This window comes from Cibotium barometz, chromosome 46 (assembly GCF_041138505.1).
Source record: "Cibotium barometz isolate CiBa-2024 chromosome 46, ASM4113850v1, whole genome shotgun sequence".
Classification (NCBI taxonomy): domain Eukaryota; kingdom Viridiplantae; phylum Streptophyta; class Polypodiopsida; order Cyatheales; family Cibotiaceae; genus Cibotium; species Cibotium barometz.
In genome coordinates this window covers 27,097,878-27,119,272 of record NC_141091.1, presented here as the reverse complement: position 1 = coordinate 27,119,272, position 21,395 = coordinate 27,097,878, and the positions used below count along the sequence as shown (strand labels likewise).

The window sequence follows — 21,395 nt, the reverse complement described above, 5'->3', positions numbered from 1 at the left end:
TTGGCTGATGAAGAGCGTTGTGAGGTGAGTAGTGTGCTTGAGGATGATATATGGGAAGTTGCTAGCCTTGATGAACAGGAGCCAGAGATGGATATGGATGCAGGTATGGTTGAGAGTGTTACAAAGACTTCTTTGTGTGTTGTTGAGATGCTAAAGGCAAAGTCCATGGATGACAAAGGTTCTGAACCAGTTGAGCTGAATGGTTGTGAAGAGATGCCTGAAGTACAGGAACTGGAAGTGCTTGTAGACACTGCTGCTGGAAAGGATCTGGATTTTTGTGTGCAGAAAGGTCAAAATGTTGGAACTTGGTCTTCACATGTGTTGATGAATTGGATGCCTAATGCTGTAATGCCACAGGTTTTGAAGACGGGGAGGTTTGTTGTGGGTGAAGTGGACAGAAATGATTTTGTGGCCTATGTGGTTGATGTTTGGTATGCAGTGATGCAGCCATTGTGTTTCATGGATGTTGGGGAATGGGATGGTGAGTTGCTGTTTCCTTTTGATCCTGGTGGATAGCTATTGGATTTGTCTTTTGCTGTTGAGCATGAATGCTCTAGCAGATGGGGGGGTTGGCAAAGTATGTCAGGCGTTTTTCTGAAAGATCTTTTGGGCTCGTGTATATATGAATGCATGGCGTGTGTGAAGAGCTTTGTTTGGAATGCGTTGCCAGGTGTACAGGGTGGACGGATTTGTTTTGGGTTTGTACAGGCCTGTCCGGAATGTGGTTCGCTGGAAGTGGTTTCAGCTGTTCAGTCGCCTGATTGTGTGCGCGTCCAATGTATAAGCGGGCATCGTGGGTTGTATGTGAAGAGTATGTGAAGGCATGGGCAATTAGGAAAGAAAGGATTAGTGTTGCCTTGGGCATTTGGTGTGAAATGGAAAGCGAAAGAGTGATATGGCCATTTTCTAGGCCTTACAAAAAATGATAAATAATGATCCACGTGGCCAATTTGTGGAAAGGCCACATGGCTGTTTGCCTTGCAGCCAGCGTAGATGCCAGCGTGCGAGTTCTGGAAGCTGGCGAGGATTGAAGAGTGAGGAAGTCACCTTGTAGAAGGGGGGGCTCTTGGGCGTAGCCGCAGCCATACACAGAGGGGGAGCTGGAGGTCGCCTTGTTGTTTGGGCTTTCAGGCGCAGCTGCAGGTACACACAGCCAGGGCCTCCCTTGTCAAAGGTTGACGGGCTGACAGCGCAAGGCGAGAAGCAAGGTTGGCGTGGAAGCGAGGGCTGGCGAAGGCGTAAGAGGAGTCGCCTTGAAGTTGATGGAGTCATAAGAGGAGATCTTGGAGTCTCTAAAAGATAGGTTGGCTAAGGCGTAGGAGGCCTATACTCGTAGGTCAACAACGATATAAGAGAAGTGATCTTCTTGGAAGCAGATTGGGTATATTCCACGATCATGACGTAGAGTTTGAAATGGGTGGGGATGTCCAAAGTTAACGTTTCGGAGCTTCGGACCCTTTCCCATTCTAAAGAAGATCAATGAGGTTTCTACGAAGCTAAAGCTACCACCTAGTTGGACCATGCATGATGTGTTCCATGTCAGTTTCTTGAAGCCTTATATTGGACCTCCTCTCTTCGAGGTCCACGATGAATAGGAACTAAACATAGTGGATGAAGGTGAATATTCGTATGATAACGTTGCCCCACGAATATCTGCATAGGGAACCGATACTACGAGTTGCCATAAATGGGGATGGAGAAACAGAAACAAACAGATAAGTAGATACAACTTTTTACTATTTATCTTTTAAATGTTTGTTTCTGCTCGTCCCTCTTTCTAGTTATTATTCAAGTAACCAATTAAATTTGGCTATACAAGAATTGAGAAAACCCCTTAAATTAGTAAAGTGCCTCACTTTATTCTTCTTTTTTATTAACTAGGAGTACGGAAAAGATTCTATTCGAGGCAAATGGAATTAGAAAACCCTATCAGTGACTATTTTCTTAGCTCCTTCACAAATCAGGAAAGTTTTGGTTTCGAAACAATTCCTCTTGCATCATTCAAGCACGGCTCCTCTAGCCAAAAAGAACGATAGTTCCTCACAAAGTTTCAAGATCGAGGGACACATGAAGCGGTGTGGCTTGACAAGAACTTCTTCGAAGATTATCCGGCATTATTGACGAACAATTTGGAGGCCTTGCAACCTCCATCAAGTTAAGCAGAAGGGGATTGTCAACAGAAGTCAAGGATGTATGCCTAGGCTCTTGCCTGTGCATACCTACAACCAGTCTTCTGCTTTCAGCCCAAGGCAAAGAAGTGCAGTCTCTTCAGGAGTATTCAACACACCTACCCTTAGTCTCGGGCTGGTGTATCTCGAAGATAGCTTCACAGTCGCCTAAAGCTTATGCACGGTTTTGCCGGGCGTTTGGTCACTTTGTCCTTGCGTTTGGCGGTCAGTCAGTCAGTTTGTCCGCTCAGTCTTGTGGACATAGTTTAGCTTGTTTATAGTTCTCTAGAAGAAGAAATAAAGCAAATACTCCTGCTTGCAGGGGCCCCCCTTCAGTGGGTAATTCGGGACCCTATTTGGTGTTGTCTCTACTACATCTCTTTCAGATTCATGTATGTTGTTTTAAAGGATTGCTAAAGACTCACTAAACTCAGGTTTAAAGAAAGGCTTCGTTGTTTCACACGGTCCTAGCTTGGTGCATGTTACATTATATGCTCTAGCTGCAATCAACTAATCAAACAAAATAAGCTTATAACCAGGCATCTGTCTATCTAATTTCCAATCCATCAGCATGTTTTGTGCATTAGAGTGTGGAACAGGTTGTATAGGCTATGTCATATTGGTTTGTGATGCATGCCCAAATCATCATAGTTGTCAGGTACGATACCGTACGATTCATGCGATATGATATCGTACGGGAAAATACGGTATGATATAATTTTTTTTCTTATTGTACGATAAAATATGGTGTTTTAAAAAAATACTTATAAACTTAGGTATTTCCAATTCGAGAAATGGAGTTTTTTTTTTTCCAGAAAGGAGACTTCTATTAAGTATGAAAAAAATTTACAAAATGGAGATTTCACACCAAGCAAGGTGGAGATCTCAATCAATCAGGAGCCTTGTGGGTTCCGAATGAGAGGATATGAAAAAGATACCAATGTCCCACTCTCTCTTAAACTGGCTTTGCTTCCTCTCCGTAGCCCTCGAAGATCCTTGGATTCTGGCCGAGGTAGCCATAATGGTGTGAATAATATCACTCCAAATCTTGCAAAGACACTGAGAAACATGAATGGGAGTACCCTCAATGGCCTCAGCGCATCTAGCCTTCCAGATATTCCAGGCTGAGATGCTATCAATAATTTCCCAAGAGCTGTCTAACCTCTATGCCGGAGAGACAAAGTGTGAAAGTAGCAAATCTTGAAGAGAAACTCAAATAAAGGAGGAAATCTGTGGCTTCCTATAAGAATGCCATAATCTCCGCCAAAATACCCTCTAAATGTCACTCGAAATGCTGTAAGATTCCCAATGGGGTCTAAGAGTAGGGACACTTTGATTGTGTGCCAAGATAAGATGTCTGGCATTCCGCACCGTATAACTGAAAAAAGGCATGCTTTTCAAAGGGTTACAAGCATCCTTCCACTCCCACTCACCGGGTCCCAATGCAAATGTCTGATAGGGCAGCCACCATACAACCAAAGGCTAACACTCTCTGTGTGTGGGGGGGGTGTCAACAAAGACGTGCTTCCCTAACCTGCCAACTCTGACTGGACAAATCTGGGGGTCCTCAATAAGGTCCTGCACGTCACGTCTTTCCAGCTGCCATCCATCCTGTATAGAAAAAAACATCGGTAAATCCTCCTCACTAGGCAAGGGGAGACCCATAACCTGAAGAGCAACACCTGTCCCATAAAAAACCCCAAACCAAGAATGATGACGGCCATCCAAGAAAGATCCAGTAACTTGGGCTTATACGAAGCGGTAATTTTAACAAGAGATATGAACACAATGATCTCAATAATCATATATTATGATTGCCAGAAAAACTCTGGACTGAGTGTGAAAAAACCTGCGACTCAATGTACAAGAGAGTGAAGGGAGATAATGGCTAAGAAAGGCTCACAAACTAGAGAAAGCATACATTAAGGCGTCTGTCTCTCTTTGTGAGGGTGCTTATTTATACCCAAGCATGCCTGGATGCCCAAGCTTGATGCCTTGAGGCCCAAGCTGAATGTCTTGTCATTCAAGCTAGATGCCGTGAGGCCCAAGCAAAATGCCTTGCGGGTCAAGCCGGGTATTATTTGTAAAGAGAAAACTTTCCAAGCACACTACCTTTATGTGCACATGGGTGTAGTCCGAAAAGTGTACCTTTTGGAGTGAGGTGTACGCTACTGACATGCCCGGTAGATAGCACTATTGTAATTTTTAGCATACTCTATCGACAAGCCCTGATAGATAGCATTTTTATATTATGTGGTTGACAAAAAGGTGCAACCACTCACCTGAGCCACGTGGGCTACGTTACATCAATTTTGGAGCAATGTGCGTATGATGATTCCACTGACCCTTCGCGAGTTAGCATGTCAGCAACACAATTATTTGTGCCTTTGACATGTTTGCATTTGAACTTCTAGCAGGCAAACTATCCCGCCCACCAGAGAAGTCGACTGTTGCCGATTTTTCGCGTACATTTTCTAGAGAGAGAAATCCCATGAAATTATTGAGATCTGTCTTTAGTGTGAATTCCACGGGAAGAACAAACAGTCGGAAATTCTCAAAATAATTTTTTTGCAGATAGAATTTCCTTGTGGATGGAAGGGTAACTTAGTTCTGCATCATGAAATCTTCCTGCAGCATATCTGCAAATTTCTTTCTTTCCATCCTTCGATTCCATGAGAATGCCGTCCCAATATTTGTCAGAGGCATCTGAATAGATTGTAAGATGTCCATGTGAGAGGAGATGCATCTTTAGAAGAGAGAGACAAATTTCTTTGATCTTCTTGACTGCTTCTGTCTGTTTGCTAGTCCATTCAGACTTGTGAGTCAAGAACTTTTGGAGAGGTTGCCGATCTTTGGAGAGGTTGAGGGGATAGATCCAAGAGACATATTTGAGACATCCAAGGAACCTTTGTGCAACCTTGACATTCGGAAACCTTTTGGAAAAACTGCAGATCGTCTGCATAACATGTTCCTGGAGCATTATCTGTCCCAAATAAATTGTTACTCCTAAAAAATTTATCTTTTGAAGGAACATGTGAAGCTTTGTTTCAAAAATCACAAATCCAGATTTCTGTAGTTCATTGAAGACTTGTTCCAAGTGCTTGAGGTGCTCTTTAAGACATTTTGAGAAAATTAAAATGTCGTCGATGAAAGGAGCTGCAAACTTCCTGAGTTGCCTGAAGACCAAGTCGATGCATCTTTGGAATTTTGAGGGTGCATTCTTTAATCCAAATGGTATCAGTGATCACTTTCCATTGAAATTGTCCCTGTGGGACTACAAAGGCCGTTTTGTGTTTGTCTTTCTCGGCAATCTTGATTTGATGAAAACCGGACTTCATGTCCAGCTGAGAGAACCATTTAGCAGCAGAGATTGACCTGATCAGATCATCCTGGTTGGGGATAGGATACCTTTTATGTGTCAGTTGTTGGTTCAGCTTCCTGTTAACGAAGAAAGCAGGAGTGGACCAGTCTGAATCTGCTTCTTCGATTAAACCTTTAGCTAGCATTTCTTGGATAAGGCTCTTGCATTCTTCAAGATCATCATGATTCATTCCAGGGTGAGAGGCTTTGGTCGGAGTGGCTCCTTCTTTAAGTGGTAGCTCAACTTCAAATTTTGATCTCTCCCATCTGGCAAGGGGGTCTTCGGAGCAAAGGGTTAGATACTTTTTATGCATATAGCATCGATTTCTGTAGCATACCTTTGCCTTTCAGTGTTGAAGAATGCCTCTATAGAATCCTCTTTGTTGATAGGGCTGCCTGTAAGGGCGGCTACTCCTTTTATCTTTAGATTTTCATAATGTCCCTTTTTATCTTGATTCTGAAGATGTTTCTTTCAGGATATACTGCATACGTTTCGAAGGTGTGGAGAAAGTCAGTGCCGATTAGGATATCGCAGTCATGCTTCTCATGGACATACAATCTGATGGAAACTGCTAGATTGTTGATCAGGATGTCTGTGACAAATGTCTCTGTGATTAGTTCTTTAGTGCCATTTGCATAACTGACATCTATTCTGCATTTGCTCATCCTTTTGGGTTGAATGAGCCCAGGCTTGATTAGGCTTATTGTGGCGCCAGTGTCGATGAACATGTCGAGGGGGAGGAAAGCAGATTGATTGTTGGCGATCTTTGTCCTGTTCCTTGTTCCCATAATTATTTGATCAAGAGAGCTATTGACCATCTTGATACTGGTTTCGAAGGAATTGGCCAGTGCTTCTATGCATTGAAGTTGTAGTTGCTCCATTTTGGTCAAGAGCTCACTATTCTTTTCTAGTAGACAGTCAAGATCTTCCTGCTGTCTAGCAAGTGCCTTTTTGTACTTTTCAAGTTCTTCTTTCAGCTACATATTATCCTAGGCAGATGATTGATTATCAATTATGGCCTGGTTGTAGTCACTTGTCTCAGTTCTTCTGATTGTTTAGCCAATTCTGCTTTAAGTTTTGTCACTTCTACCGTATTGCTCTGGAATTTTCCTTTTACCTTGACTGGCAGTCTCGGTGGAGATTCATCTCTGCTCCAAGAAAATCCCTTGGTTATTTCTGCTACTTGTTGTAGGGTGAGATGATTCTTTTTCTTTTTAGAACGTTCCTCTTCCTCTAAGTCCTCTGATTGTCGCAGTAGTTCTTCAAGCTGTTTGTACTGCTGTTTTGAAGATCGGTTGTTGTAGAGGAATTCTTCTTCTTCATTGTAATCGGGTGTTCCCTAGCGGCGGTTATTACTATTTCCACCATGCTTGCACTGAGGGTGTCCACCAGTGCTTCCCTACTGGTACTCCTTTTGCTTCCAATGTCCACCAGTGCTTCCCTGTTTATGCTCGATTTGCTTCCATTTTTGGTTGTCAGAATTAGGAAACTGAGGTTTAGTTCTGAAAGCGTTGATTCTGACAGACTTCACTAGTTTTTCTCCGAAGTCGGAGGAGGATTCTTCTTCTGTAGACGACGGTGGAGGACTTGGTTCTTCTTCTGAGCCTAAGAAGTCCATGAGGACGTCCATGGAGATATCTCCAGCAAGTTTTGAGTTTGTTTGAATCAATTCATACTTTGCATTTTCTGCGAGGAGAGCCTTTACCTTCCTTTTACTTGCCTTAGGGCAATCTTTGGCATAGTGGCCTTTCTTGCCACAGAGAAATCATGCATCCCCTGTATTTACTGCTTTCTTTATGAAGACTCTTCTGAATGGTTTTCTTTTGAAAAACCTTTTGTGTCCTTTGGAGGCTTTTAGTTTTGCCTTATCTGACTTCTTGCAAGAGCAACTTTCCGCTTCAAACTTGCATCCATAGTTTCTAGATTCATTCCAAGTATCACAAAGCTTGACTGGAAGGTTTGCTTTTTCATTATAACTCTTCATCATTTTTGATGCCCTTTTATCTATGCACATTTGTCGGAGAGTGAGGAGGATGTGCTTATGCACTTCTCCAAATGTCATGTTCTGAAGCTGCTCAAGACCTCCGTTACCTGCTTCATCTTCTGTGGCTTGAAGATCTTTAACAACCTTTTCTGATAACTCCTTTGGATAGGAGCTTATGTAAAAATGCTTGGCCGAGGGATCATTCCATAGATGCCCTTGGTAGATCAAGTGTTGAATATTATCCCTTGATTCTTGTTAGATCACATCACTTCATTCTCCAGAACTGATTTTTATAATGTTCCTTCTTATCAATTGATTCTCCAAAAAATTGCCTGAGTAGAAGCTTTTCAAGAGAGGCTATCCCTTTGCCCATCTCTATGCTTTGTGTTTCTATAGGAAGCCGGTACCACCATGTTCTCAAATCTCCTTCAAAGAAGGTGAGTAGGGTGAGCATCACCTGATTTGGATCTTTCTGATTGATGGAGGTTTTTCTAAAGAAGTATGCAGTCTTTCTGTCAAGGACTGCTGTGGCTTGTTGCTTTGTAAGGCCATCTAGGTTTATTGATTGCAGTTCTCCTTTGTTTAGTAGTTTCGTTTGCTGATGGCTCTCCTTTCTCAAAGGGAACTACTTCCATATTGACCTTTCCATTGATGAGCTCGGCTTTTGCAAGCCGTCTTTTTTAATCAAAGACCCTTTCAGAGTTGTGGACTTTCTCTTCCCAACAACTGAATGTGAAGGATCTTCCTTCTCCCATATCTTCATCATCTATTACCCATGCAACTGGGAAAATAGGTTGGTCACTCTGGATGTAGGGAGCTCTTCTTGTGATATTATTTATATCTTCTTCAGGGAGCTTTCTACCAGTTGTGCCTTCATGAGAGATGCATTCTCTCCATCCAATATCAGCTTTTGAGAAATTGATGGAAGAAGGGGCTTCTTGCAACATGAATGTTGCGGGTTTTGTGTCTGCTTCCACACATTCTAGGGCTTCTTCATCATCTGAATATGCAAACAATTCTGCAACTATTTTAAAGTCAAGCTTTGGATTCAAACCTGATATCATGGCCTCATCGGTCTTTTGGGGTTCGTTGATCCTCCTGGAAAGCTTCATGTTTTGGAACATATCCATAACATTCTCCAATTTTTCTTCTGCAGCTTTGATGCTGGCCTTTTGTTGCCGAATGTCATCTTCTCTGTAAGGCTATATTGCCGGCACCAATTCTACAGTGAGCGAGGATTTGTGGGTTGGCAAAGATGGCTCGTATGTTTGCTGAGGATATTCCTCTTTAAGGATCCTGTTTAACCTTGCCAGGTTTTCTGCAAGCGAATTCTTCATCGGGTTGGGGAAGACCGCATTGGCTTCCTCAACTTCTACGCCCCTAATGGGGCGACCGGGAGAGCTGAGTTCTGGAGCACCATTAGGCAGTCCCTCCCCATGGCAGACCATTGGTGCCTAGGGGGGGATTGCAACATGCTGGAGGATGCAGAGGACAGGATGGGGGGCAGCCAGGAGACCATTCATGGGCCGGAGCTCGCTGCCTAGGAGGAACTAGTGCTGCAGGTGAGAGGCCAGGATCCGTGGACTCTCTCGGAGTTTGGCAGGTTGCAGGGGAGTTTATCTTTCTCGCGCTCGGATAGATGGGCCATAGGAGTTAACCTTTCCCGCATCGACAGGTTTTACATTGATGAGTGGGCTTGCGATAGAGGTGGCACTGTGGGTATACTTGCAGGCTCCTCGTTTTCAGACCACTTTCCAATGCTTCTCCAGATCGATGACCCCACGAGAGGAGAGCGAGGCTAGAGCGTCCGGATTCCAGATTGTCTCATAGAGGAGCCCGAGATTGCGACCAGAGTTGAGCAGGTCTGGTAGGAGCTTCAGTTGAGGAGAGGATCGGCAGCCAGCGATCTTGCCAGGGGTTTGCAGGAGATCAGCAGGATGCTCAGACAGGCTGCCCTGGACCGTGTGGAGGCTTTCAGAGAGCAGGAGAGGAGCCTGTGGAGGAGTCTAGCTTCCCTTCAGAGACTTCAGGAGAGGGAGCCTACGAGCCCTTGGATTTCAGAGCAGATGGAGTCAGCTCGCACAGAGATCAGATCCATCGAGGAGAGGAGGGTGGAGTTCCGGTTCCATGCTCGGGCTTCTTTTTGGACACAGGCTGGAGACAGAGTGACTCGAGACTTCTTTGAGGCGACAGGGCCCCGCTTCAGACGAGAGGGTCTCAGGCATCTTCGGCAGGCTGATGGCCAGGTGGTGGTGGATCCCCCCAGGGTTCGGGCGATCGCCACAGATTTTTACAGGGTTCTGCTCTCTGCTGAGCCAGCAGATGACAGGGTGAGAGAGGCTCGGGAGGCAGTCTGGAGCTTCACGAGACCGGTTGTGCCGGCCCATTTGCAGCACTCCCTTCTCTCCCCCTTCTCGGATACGGAACTGGAGGAGGCTCTGCAGGCACTTCCTCGGGGCAAATGCCTTGGTGAGGACGGTCTCTCAGTGGCTTTCTTCTAGAGGTACTGGGGTCTCTTGCATAGGGGCTTCAGATTGGCATTCCAGGAGATCATGGAGTCGGGAGACATGCCGGACAGCATGGCAAAGGGGTTGATTCACCTGATCCCCAAAGAGGGAGGAGACAGACTGGAGATTAGACAGTGGAGACCGATCACCTTGCTAGGCACGGCCTACAATGTCCTAGCTAAGGCGATCAGCAGGCGGCTTCAGCCTCACCTTCCGGACATCATCCACTCCACGCAGACAGGCTTCATCCAGGATAGGAGCATCCTGGATAACATCTTCTCTTTCTGGGAGGCTACGGCTTTGGCTAGATTTCGGCAGGAGGATCTGGCAGTGCTCCTTCTCGACTTCGAGAAGGCATATGATCGGGTGGACTGGGCCTTCTTGGAAGGCACTATGGAGAGGATGGGCTTCCCCCCTCAGTGGATCCGTGGGGTCTCTGCACTCTACACATCTGCCCATAGCCAGGTGCTAATACAGGGCGTGCGCGGAGAGAGGTTCCAGCTCTCGCGCTCGGTGCGGCAGGGGTGCCCCTTGGCGCCCTTTCTTTTTCTTTTTGTGGCGGAGGCCATGAGCACTTTCTTGACGGCACATGATACAGGTTTGCGGGGCCTCCAGCTCCCCATCCGCACCTCGGAGGAGCTCCTAGACTCGGAGTTTGCGGATGACACTGCTGTCTATCTTCAGGGAGGGGAGGAGAACCTCCGCCGCTTCGCCTCAGCCATGGACAGGTTTTGCAGAGCTTCGGGCGCTTTGATCAACTGGCACAAGTCGTGTGGGTTGTGGGTCAGTTCTGTGCCCCCCCGGACTTGGAGGCCAGTTGATGGGTTTCAGTGGCTGCCCCCCGGCACTACAGTGCGCTATTTGGGATGCTATGTGGGCATTGACATATCTCCGGAGCAGCAGATAGCCCCCCTTCTTCTGAGCATTCGGAAGAAGCTTCTGTATTGGAGTACCGCTCGTTTATCTCTGGCTGGCCGAGTGGTTGTGGCCAACCAGGTCCTGCTTGCTACCATGTGGTACATCACTTCTTGCTGGGCTTTCTCGCGGGCGTGTATTGGCCAGGTGCAAAGGCTCATCAGGAACTTTCTTTGGTCCGGTGGCGACGGGCGGCCCGCCAGGGCCAAGGTGGCATGGGCTGTGATCACCCAGCCGAGGGAGAGAGGCGGCCTGGGCATAGTGATCCTATTTGTCAGAGTCGAGCTTTGCTTGGCAAGTTGGTGGTTCGTGGCCTCCTACCAGGCGCTGAGCCGTGGAAGGAGTTTCTTGTTTCCAGGATTCTCAGCCGCACTCCTTCTCTTAGCGGGCCCTGGACCCCCAGCATCAGGTGGATCTTTACAGAGCAGCGATCCAGAGGAGTGGGCCTTGGCTTCGAGGAGCGTTTTGCAGCTAGCCTTCTGAGGGCCTGGGAGCATCTGAGGCCGTCACTCTTCCAGACTCCCCCGGGCACCGATGAGGAGCGCCTGAGACAGCCATTGATCTGGAACCCCTTGATCCGACTTCCCAGTGGTCATATGGTTGGATCGCGATCTCACGTGTCGTGGGGCCCTTTGAGCTCCGGCCCAACCCAGTCCCTAGACGACTGGATATGTTTTCAGCAGCTACCTCTAGAGGCTCAGGAGAGGAGACTTAGCGGGATGAGGGGCAGAGAGTTGATGAGGCAGGACATTGAGGCGGCCATCCCCCGGGAGTGGCGGACTCCAGTACAGGACCCTCCACCTCCACAGTGGATGGGCGTCTTTACTCGGCATGAGATCCTTCTAGCGGTCTGCGGCTCAGCAGAGAGAGTCGCCCCACTCACCTTCGAGGTGGGAGAGGGAGGCCAGCTTCAGAGGACCCGACTAGTTTTGGATGAGTTCCAGGGTTGTATCTTTCAGAGGGTGCGGGTGGTCGGCTTTCATCACAGACAGTGGCATGTAGACCCCTCACCGGCCTTGATAGGGGAGGACTATTCTTGGAGATTATGGGCTTGGGACAGCAGGCCCCTTATTCGCCTTCAGTGGGATCCAGGCGAGTGGCTTTGGTGAGATCCCTACTCGGCCCCTACCAGCCCAGGCACCCCCTTTTTTCAGTACACAGCGAGGCTGGGGCGGCGGATCCAGAGGCACAGGACAGCGGGCACCCCGGCGGCGGCCGAGCATTGGCGGCGACAGGGGCTCTCCCATTCCTTCCTTAGGGACTTCTGGCAGCGCCTTTGGGCCAGCTTCCGGCCCCGGAAGGTGACGCTTTTTCTCTGGCTTACAGTGCATAGAGGATTGATTGTGGGGGCTTGGCTAGCTTTTGGCAGACACCCAGCGTCCTGCCCTCGGTGCGGCCATGCACAGGAGTCGCAGCGGCACTGCTTATGGGATTGCCCACAGGCACAGCAGGTCTGGCAGCGCGCTCTCAGGATGGTTTTTGCAAGCTCGCCCGGTGAGATGATGGCGACGTGGGGTGCAGTGGCTTGGGCCACGGACAGCGGCCCGGTCCTTGGATACGAGGACGTCCCTGGCAGTGTGACCATCCAGGTCTCTAACAGGGCGATGGCGGTGGTTCCGACGCTAGACTTCTCTTCGGCAGTCTCCCAGGAGGGGGACGGGCACAGATGGGAGATGATCAGCAGCATGACGGCTTGGCACATATGGAGAGCCCGATGCAGGGAGGCCATAGACCGCCAGGCGACTCCACCGGCGGAGGTCATACAGGCCCTCTGGGTGGACATCATTCACACCTTGAGAGGACACTGGGGGAAACTTCAGGGCGACTCAGATCGCATGAGAGGTCGCCGCAAGGCGTTCCTCCGCACTTGGCAGCCTGGCCCTTTCCTCATCGCGAGGGGCGAGAATGTCACTTGGCACTACAGGCCTCCAGTTTGGCTCTTCTCACCTCCCGCATGTACTACTAGGTAACCCCCCCCCAGAGAGCGGCCAGACACGGGGGTGGAGCTCCGGTGTTCACTGTGTTTATTATCCCTTCTTGTGAGGTGAGCTTTGTAGCCTTATGGCGTTTTCTCATTAACTAATAGAAGGATCGTTTTTCCCCCCCAAAAAAAAAAGATTCCTCCCTCCAGCAATTGAGATATACAGGTGTAAGAACCTCCCCTTCTGATCTTGTAATTATTCCCCTCTTTGAAATAAAAGAAAGATTCTGTTTTACACTGTTTTAGTCTAGAGAGAAAATGTCTAGAGAGAGGTAATGAGATATTTTTGGATATAAAAATCCTCCTAGCATCTAAAATAGTTTCCCGTGAAACAGAAATTCAAAAAGAACTTTCCAATGTGCATTTGGAATTAATTGAAAAGAAGTATAAAGGACCTTAGCCTAAGGGTCTAGATTTTCAGAAATTTTTAGATTATGGTTCAATTAAGGTTCTTATTGTCCAATAGGATCAATCCAAGTGTGGGAAGGAGATAAATCCAAGTTATAAAAGAAACCCCCCCAAAAATGAGTATATGCTCACATAAGATGAAGAGTTGACTAAGGACAAGGTTTATTAGTAAAAAACTATGAGTATTACTAAAAAAATAACATATTTTGGGTATAATGATTCAATTTTGACACCTTGGTAAGGAGAAGGGAGCTCTTCAAGGAGGCACCTATTTCACTTGTGTGGTGGAGTTTTAAACTCAAAAATATTGTGATATTTTTATCTCTCCTCTCTCCTAGATCAAACCAAATCAAAAGGAAGCCAAACTAGGTCCAAATCTTTGTCCAAATTCAGCCAAACTGAACCTGGAAAATTCTAGAAACTAGTTCGACTTGGTTAGAGGTCTCCCTCACCTATAAATAGATCCTTAGCTCTTTGTAAAAAAATATGAGAACTATACCATGTCAGTATTATACTGAAATAATGATATTTTTTATTATCCTCTAAAAATCCTCTACAAATTGAAGAGATTGGAGCTTCTCTCTCTCTTCAATCTTCCTTAGTGACTCCAACAATATATCAAACCAATTGATTGGTTGGGGGCCTCTACTGTGATCAAAGAATCAAGTAATTTAGGAGGTAAAGTGTGGATTATTGTCTTCTTTTTCTTAAATCTCCAAATGTTTCTCTTCTCAACCCCTCTTAAGCTTGAGAAGCATTAATTTGAATGGCTTTTGAATACTATTGAATCTATTTAATGTATTGTAATGAAGAAATACATTAATTTTTATTTATGCTTAATTTATAATGATTTTTAAGCATTTCTCTCTCTCTTCCAAAGAATGGTCATTCCTATGACCTATTCTCAATTCAAATGAAGCTTCTCATGAAGCATTTCTCTAATCTAAAAGTAATTTCTATGCTTGTCTAATTGGAGGCCAAAAAATAGCTTTTAATACTTATATGCTATTTAATTTATGGTAAAATTAAGAATCAATCCATAATTGGAGGTCAAAATAATGGCTTTTAATACTTTTATGCTATTTAATTTATGGTAAAATTAAGAATCAATCCATAATTGGATAATGATCCAATTAGTGGTTATTCTAGTCACATGAATAATACTAAACTTTATTCTTTCAAATTTATTGAGAATTATCAGTAATAGTAGCGGAGCTATGGTAAAATTTCTGAAAAATAAACACATAAATCATTTTCATTTATATTATGAAAAGAGGACTTCCTACTATATTATAGGATTAATCATCCTAGATTAATTGAATGATTCTCATTATAATCATGAAAATTTTAATTTTTATATTTATGCATAAATAGTAATTAGCAAAAGAAGAATTTCTAGTAATTTATTTAAATGTTAAAAGAGAAATTCCTATGACATTTGAAAATTTCATCATTGAGATGAAAAAAGAAAAATTCTTAGCATATTGGAATTAATGAGTATTTTAATTAAATTTAAAGATAAAATTTAGATAATTTATTTTATCTATAAGAAATATTTAAATATTAAAAGAGGAATTCCTATGACATTTGAAAATTTCATCATTGAGATGGGAAAAGAGAAATTCCTAGCATATTGAAATTATTGGATAATTCATTTAAAGTCAAAGATGAATTTTAGATAAATTTATTTTATCTATGAGAAATATTTAAATGTTAAAAGAGGAATTACCATGACATTGGAATGCAAATAATCAAATGCAAAAAGAGAAATTCCCATGGTATTTGAGATCTAAGAAATTAAATGGAAAGAAGAGGAAATTTTAGTATAATTCATTTTATGATTATTTACCAAAAGTGAAAATATAGGTAGAATTGATTTCTACAAATTCCATGAATTCTTTTATTCAAAAGAGGAATATTGAATATAATTCAATTGAGGAATTGAAAAGCAATATGGAAATAGTCGTTGAGAAAAAGAACCTTTGATTAGGTCAAACAATTGATAGAAATTTAGAAAAAGTCTCATTATCGGTATCAAACTAGAAAAAGCTATTAAATAAGAATAGCATGTGAATGGATGTGATAAGATGTGTATGGGAGGTGATAGAGTGTGAATGGATGTGATAAGACGCGTATGGGATGTGATAGGATGTGAATGGGATGTGAGAGGATGTGAATGGATGTGATAAGATGTGTATGGGATGCGATAGGATGTGATAAGATGTGTATGGGATGCGATAGGATGTGACAAGATGTGATGTATTGAAATGGATATGGATGTGAATAATGAGATGAGAGGATATGTGAAAGGGTGAGATGGGAAGTACATGGATATGGAAGTGGATGTGTATGTGGAAGAATGGATGTGGATGTGCATGTGGAAGAATGTGGAAGAATAGATGTGGATGTGTATGTGGATGTATGGATATGGATGTGGATGTGTATGTGGATGTATAGATGTGGATGTGTATGTGGAAGAATGAATGTGGATGTGTATGTGAAAGAATGGTTGTGGATGTGTATGTGGAAGAATGGACGTGGATGTGTATGTGTATGTGGAAGAATGGATGTGAATGTGTATGTGGAAGAATGAATGTGGATGTGGATGTGTATGTATAGATGTGAATGTATATGTGAAAGAATGGATGTGGATGTGCATGTGAGAGGATGTGATGTCGATGTGAGTAAATAGATGAGATGTAATGTGATGTGAATCGAGATGTAAATGGATGAGATGTGATGTTGTGTGAATTGGGATGTGAATGAATGATATGTGATGTGAATGGATGAGATGTGATGTCATGTGAATTGGGATGTGAATGAGTGATATGTGATGTGAATGGATGAGATGTGATGTCATATGAATCGGGATGTGAATGAATGAGATGTGATGTGAAATGGATGTAATAAGATGTGATTTAAATTGGGATAGATGTGAATGGATGATATGTGATGTGAATGAATGTGATGTGATGAGATGTGAATCGGGATAGATGTGTATGAATGGATAAGATGTGAATGAATGTGATGTGATGAGATGTGAATATGAGTAGATGCGTGTGGATGAGAGCTGATGAGGATAAATGAGGAAAGATACGATGAGATGAAAAATGATGTGATTGGATGAGAATGGGAATACATATGAAATGGATGTGGATTAAGTAATGTGGATTGATGTGGAACAATGTGGAAAGACGAGAGTTCGTTATAGAAACTGTATTTATGACATATTTTTAAATGACTGTTTTGTGTCATGAATGCTGGGGAAGCATTTTGACCGTCTTGTGATTAAGGTCGTAGAGACCTAACTGATAAAGTTGCAACAGCTCACGGAGAGTCAACGGAGGACGTCTCGCGCAGCAAGGTCGGCCGAGGTCTTGAGACGCCTCGGTTCGATTTAAATGGTGAGCTTTCGGTACGGTGGATGAGGGACCAAGAAAGCGGCCTATGAGTGAAGCGCTAGGTGACTTGCGAAGGATCCTAGAGGATGCTGACCATACGGTGCTCGGGCTCTGGGTTGCCGAAGATACCCACATGTGCGTCGGGGAAGATATTGGAACAAGAAGTAAGAGGTGTTTTTTGAAACCGGGCATGGATCTGGTTGATTGACCTTGCTGGTCCTCAACGGATGAGTCCATGGCTCTTTTATATGGAGCTGTTGGTTGATCTTGCTGATCTTCAACCAAGATTCCATCTTGATTTTTATAAGTGGTTATATTGTTGGGTACTATGAGCTAGGAACTATCAAAAACGCCCCTGAGGGACAGGTGGTGAGCGTTATGGTTGCCAATGATACCATAGGTACACCGATGAATGAATGATTGGAAATTAGGATTCAATCGGATATTTTGGAGGATTATGATCAGTGACACTATGGTTTCATTAAATGATTGTTTTAAAGATAGCTGAATATGTGAAGAAGGCAATTTCATATTGGGTGTGTAAGTGGTGTGACTGGCGTTAAATTTGCATGAATATCCGGCTAGGGAGCCTGGGAACTCTTTTCCCTGGTACCCGGGACAAAACCTAACCAAATTCTTAATTGGATCCCATCACTACAGTGGTTGGGCGGTTGGCTAACCCATGGGACTGGATGGGGTTAGGCTAGACTGATGGATCCGTAAAGTGAGACTCAATTTTGTTGTAGTACGATAGATGAAGTAAATCCCGGATAGTAATTGTTCTATGGAAAAAAATCAACGGCTGTGCCTCTCGATGGGGAAAAAAGTTTTGATCTCTATGATCCAAGTGCAAGTTTCTTCCTTGATCTGACCAAGCGACTTACAGGTTCGGTCGGATCAGTTCGGTCAGTAATGCCCTTGACTACGTTAGAGCCAAAAATATCCTGGAGGAATCGCTCGTGCTTTTCGGGCGAGGGAAGTTGTTCCAGGCTTAGTTTTGGAAGAACCGAGGGATTAGTCTCTTGTCCGGATATCCGTGGTGGGCGAGGCTCCTAGTAAGGGACGCTGCACCACGCAAGGAGTGCTACTTTCGCTTCTAGCACCCCCGAATCCGTTACGCGGAGGGGGCAAGGATCTTTCAACATGTAATCCTGTAGCCAATTCAAAAAGAGACAATGTATCCATAAGTGCTTTCACATTAGCATGGCTACTTTTAGGAAAAAAGGAGTCGTCATCAGCATATGCTTGTGAAAGAAATTGCGAGCCACCACACATTGCTAGGCCATGGAGGTTGCCATCCGCAACCAGCTTGTCCATATACAAGAGCATAGGATGGGTAGCAATTGTAAATAATATTGAATTAAGTGGCAGCCCTGACATATTGATTTTCCTAGTTTCCAGGGATTAGAGAGATCTCCTCCCAATATGCATTTTGCCGATCCTTCAGCATACAACCAGTGAATAACATTTCGCATCCTTGGTCCGAAGCCCATTTTGCTCGTCACTTGTTAAAGCCTAAGCTTATACATCATACAATGCTAGTTTACACAACCACCTTGAACCTGTGTCTCACATTAATCACTATTATTATTTAACATTGTTGTATGCCATCATGGAGAAACTAAGTATTGTTGGTTGCAGCCTGAAGCGTCTGCAGACTGACTATATTGACCTCTATCAACTTCATTGGCCTGATCGGTATCAACCTTTATTTGCATCACTACTGACTTTATTACCTTTACGCCATGTGAGGAACTCAGAAGTTTTTCTTTTAAAACTATTGGCGGATGTGTCATAGTTATGTTCCCATGTTTGGGGAGGTGGATTATGATCCTAGTCATAAGTACTCGTCAGTTCCTATGGAAGAACAACTAGAAGCATTGAGTTCAGCTGTTGCCGCAGGGAAGGTTAGTTCAAACTTAAACCAGATTTATATATTATTAAAGGCATTTAGAAACATTATTGTGGATATCCAGGTAAATCAACGTAGCTATTCATATGACATCTTTTGATTATACGTTCTAAATCAAAAGGAATCAACAAGCATAAGTCTGACATTATTCAGTACTAATTTCAGGTAAGGCATATTGGTCTTAGTAATGAGACAGCATTTGGTGTTATGGAGTTTTGTCATTTGTCAAGCACATTACCTGGATATGCTCCTATCGTGACTATACAGGTAAGATGCTTGCTATTTCTGGTTGGAAGAATTGTTGTATCAAGGAATTCAATGTGTCTTACAAAGGGAATCTTAGATGAGTTTTGATTTTGTTACATACAATTTCTAATCATGGCTGTTGTGATTGTTTTTGGAAACAGAATGCATACAATCTTCTGTGTCGTACATTTGATGCAGGCTTGGCAGAGTGCTGCAGTGAAACAAGGTTTGTGTTGAGTCATATATCTGTTTGAGTATTGCCCAATCCAATTGAATTTTTCCTGCTCATGATAAAAACATGGGCATGATACATTGGATGCTGACTTCTTGCTTTTGAGTGTGATTGCACAGTTGGGATTTCTTTCTTTTCCTTGCATATGAAAATAAAAATATTAATTTGATCTGATACTTTGCCATGATAAGTTAGGAAAAAATTTCGGGGGGCGTTGTGTCCAATGCGATGCAATTACCCAACTACATACTGTGCGTAAGAGTGAGTGTGTGTGTGTGCCGAGGAGAGAAGTCATCCAATGGATAAGCTCACTGAGGCTGGCAGATCACATGGGCTGCATCTCCCTGATGGTGGGCATTTGGTTGCTCAGGCATATGATGATGACTCTTTCTTTTTTCCTCAAAACATGCAATCGGATCTGCAATGTCTCATGAACACTTTACATATGTTTGGATTGGTAGTAGGTCTTTTTTATCAAATTTTAAATATCAAAACTATTGCCTCTTAATGAAGTTCAAGGCACAACATTTTATGGCCTGGGCAAATCATATAAGCTACACAACATGTTAGACATCTGTGATATCCTGTGGGATGGAATCTTTCGCTTCGTGATGCTACAGATTGGGTGCGGCAAAAACTTATGATCAAATTGGAATATTGAAATTTCTCTACTTGGCCACTTCTTGTCAGATTGAGAATAGTTCAATCGGTTTTGATGGTATACATTTAGTTTTTTCTCCCTCTTTTGGCATGGTCTAAAAACCAAATCTCTTGTTTTATGACAAAAGCATTGAGATCTTTTGGCAAAAATCTCATTATAAGAAGGCCTTGCGACTCCTTAAGTATGAGTTTATATGCTCACTGAAATGGCTCTCCGTCCCCCTGACGAGCTTACTTTCTTTCTACAAAAGCCATTCGGGTTTGCCAAGATGATGTTAATGCTGAAGCAAAAGTTTTGTCCTTTCCTTGAGCCCAAAGCCATTGGCAGTTGGGTATTCCCTACAGACCTTTATGGCGCGTGTTATAGAGACACTTGCAGCCTTTTACTCCTCTACGGTTGTTCTGGATGGTGAAAGAATGAAGGATTGGATTTTCCAAAGGGAAGATCCTAACCTTATCCTAGATTCTCTTTTCCTCAAGTTTTGGCTGCTTTGATCTATTGGTTGAATATTCCTGCGCCTTGGTTTGTTTGAGTTAATAAGATGTGGCTCCTCACTAAGACAACCCATTGGTGGAAACAAAATCTAAAGAAAATTTGGCATAGTAAATTGCCACTCAAATCTAGATTATTTTTATGGCAATGCTTGTTGGGAGTGCTCCCAGTTAGAGTTGGAGAATTCTCAATGGTTTGAATATTCTCAACTTACATTATCATGTCTTGGCCAGAAAAGCCAGTATGATTGCTGATTTTTTGCGACAAAAACAGCCATGAATATGATTTGGGCATGCATTACAGACCAATATGGCAAGAGATTATGTGGATAATGCAGTCCATACATCGTGGTCCACCCTCTAATGCACAAAACAGGTTGATGGATTGGAAATTAGATAGACAGATGCCTGGTTATAAACAGGTCTGTAATGCCTGGGCATGCATTACAGACCAATATGGCAAGAGATTATGTGGATAATGCAGTCCATACATCGTGGTCCACCCTCTAATGCACAAAACAGGTTGATGGATTGGAAATTAGATAGACAGATGCCTGGTTATAAGCCTATTTCATTTGATCAGTGGATTGCAGCTAGAGCATATAAGCTGATTATTCCCCCCCCATGGATTATTAAGCACGTGAACCAGCTTTGGCGGATATCTAAACCATTGCGTTGGTGGAAAACATGCCTCAATAAAATTTGGAAAAATAAACTCCCTTTGAAAAAGAGTCTTCCCATGTAGATTCTTGGTTGGGGCACCTCCTATGGGTGTACTACTGGCCAAGAGACCCATTGCCTCGCCATTGTCAAAGGTGCTATCATGCACGAGAAACGGTGCCTCATTTGCTTTGGCACTGTCTGTCTTCTTGTGCTCTTCTTGATAGGATTTCTGGATATTCGAAGGCCTCATTTTACTTGGCATCATTTCTCCAAGAAATTCTGGCTTTTTGGCAGACATTCCAATGAATCATTGGACTACTCATGGTTTCTTGTGTGGACAAGATTCTAGGCACTATAGACTCTCTAGCATGATAGAAATCAGCGAGTCTTTACCGACTGATCAGTTGATACCTATACTTATTTCTTTCTGTGAATCTCTCCAGGACTCTTATGCGTTGGGTGAGA

At 43.7% G+C, this 21,395-nt stretch overlaps 1 protein-coding gene across 2 annotated transcripts in view; it reads left to right on the top strand.

The window, feature by feature from the left end:
- LOC147612080 (uncharacterized) overlaps positions 1-21,395 on the top strand; it is a 108,345-nt gene that overhangs the window by 45,407 nt on the left and 41,543 nt on the right. For both annotated transcript variants that reach the window (XM_086783947.1, XM_086783946.1), the window contains exons 5-8: positions 18,367-18,423; positions 18,524-18,632; positions 18,803-18,904; positions 19,045-19,109. In XM_086783947.1, coding sequence (XP_086640073.1) covers positions 18,367-18,423; positions 18,524-18,632; positions 18,803-18,904; positions 19,045-19,109 — 333 coding nt within the window. The remainder of the gene's footprint in view (positions 1-18,366; positions 18,424-18,523; positions 18,633-18,802; positions 18,905-19,044; positions 19,110-21,395) is intronic.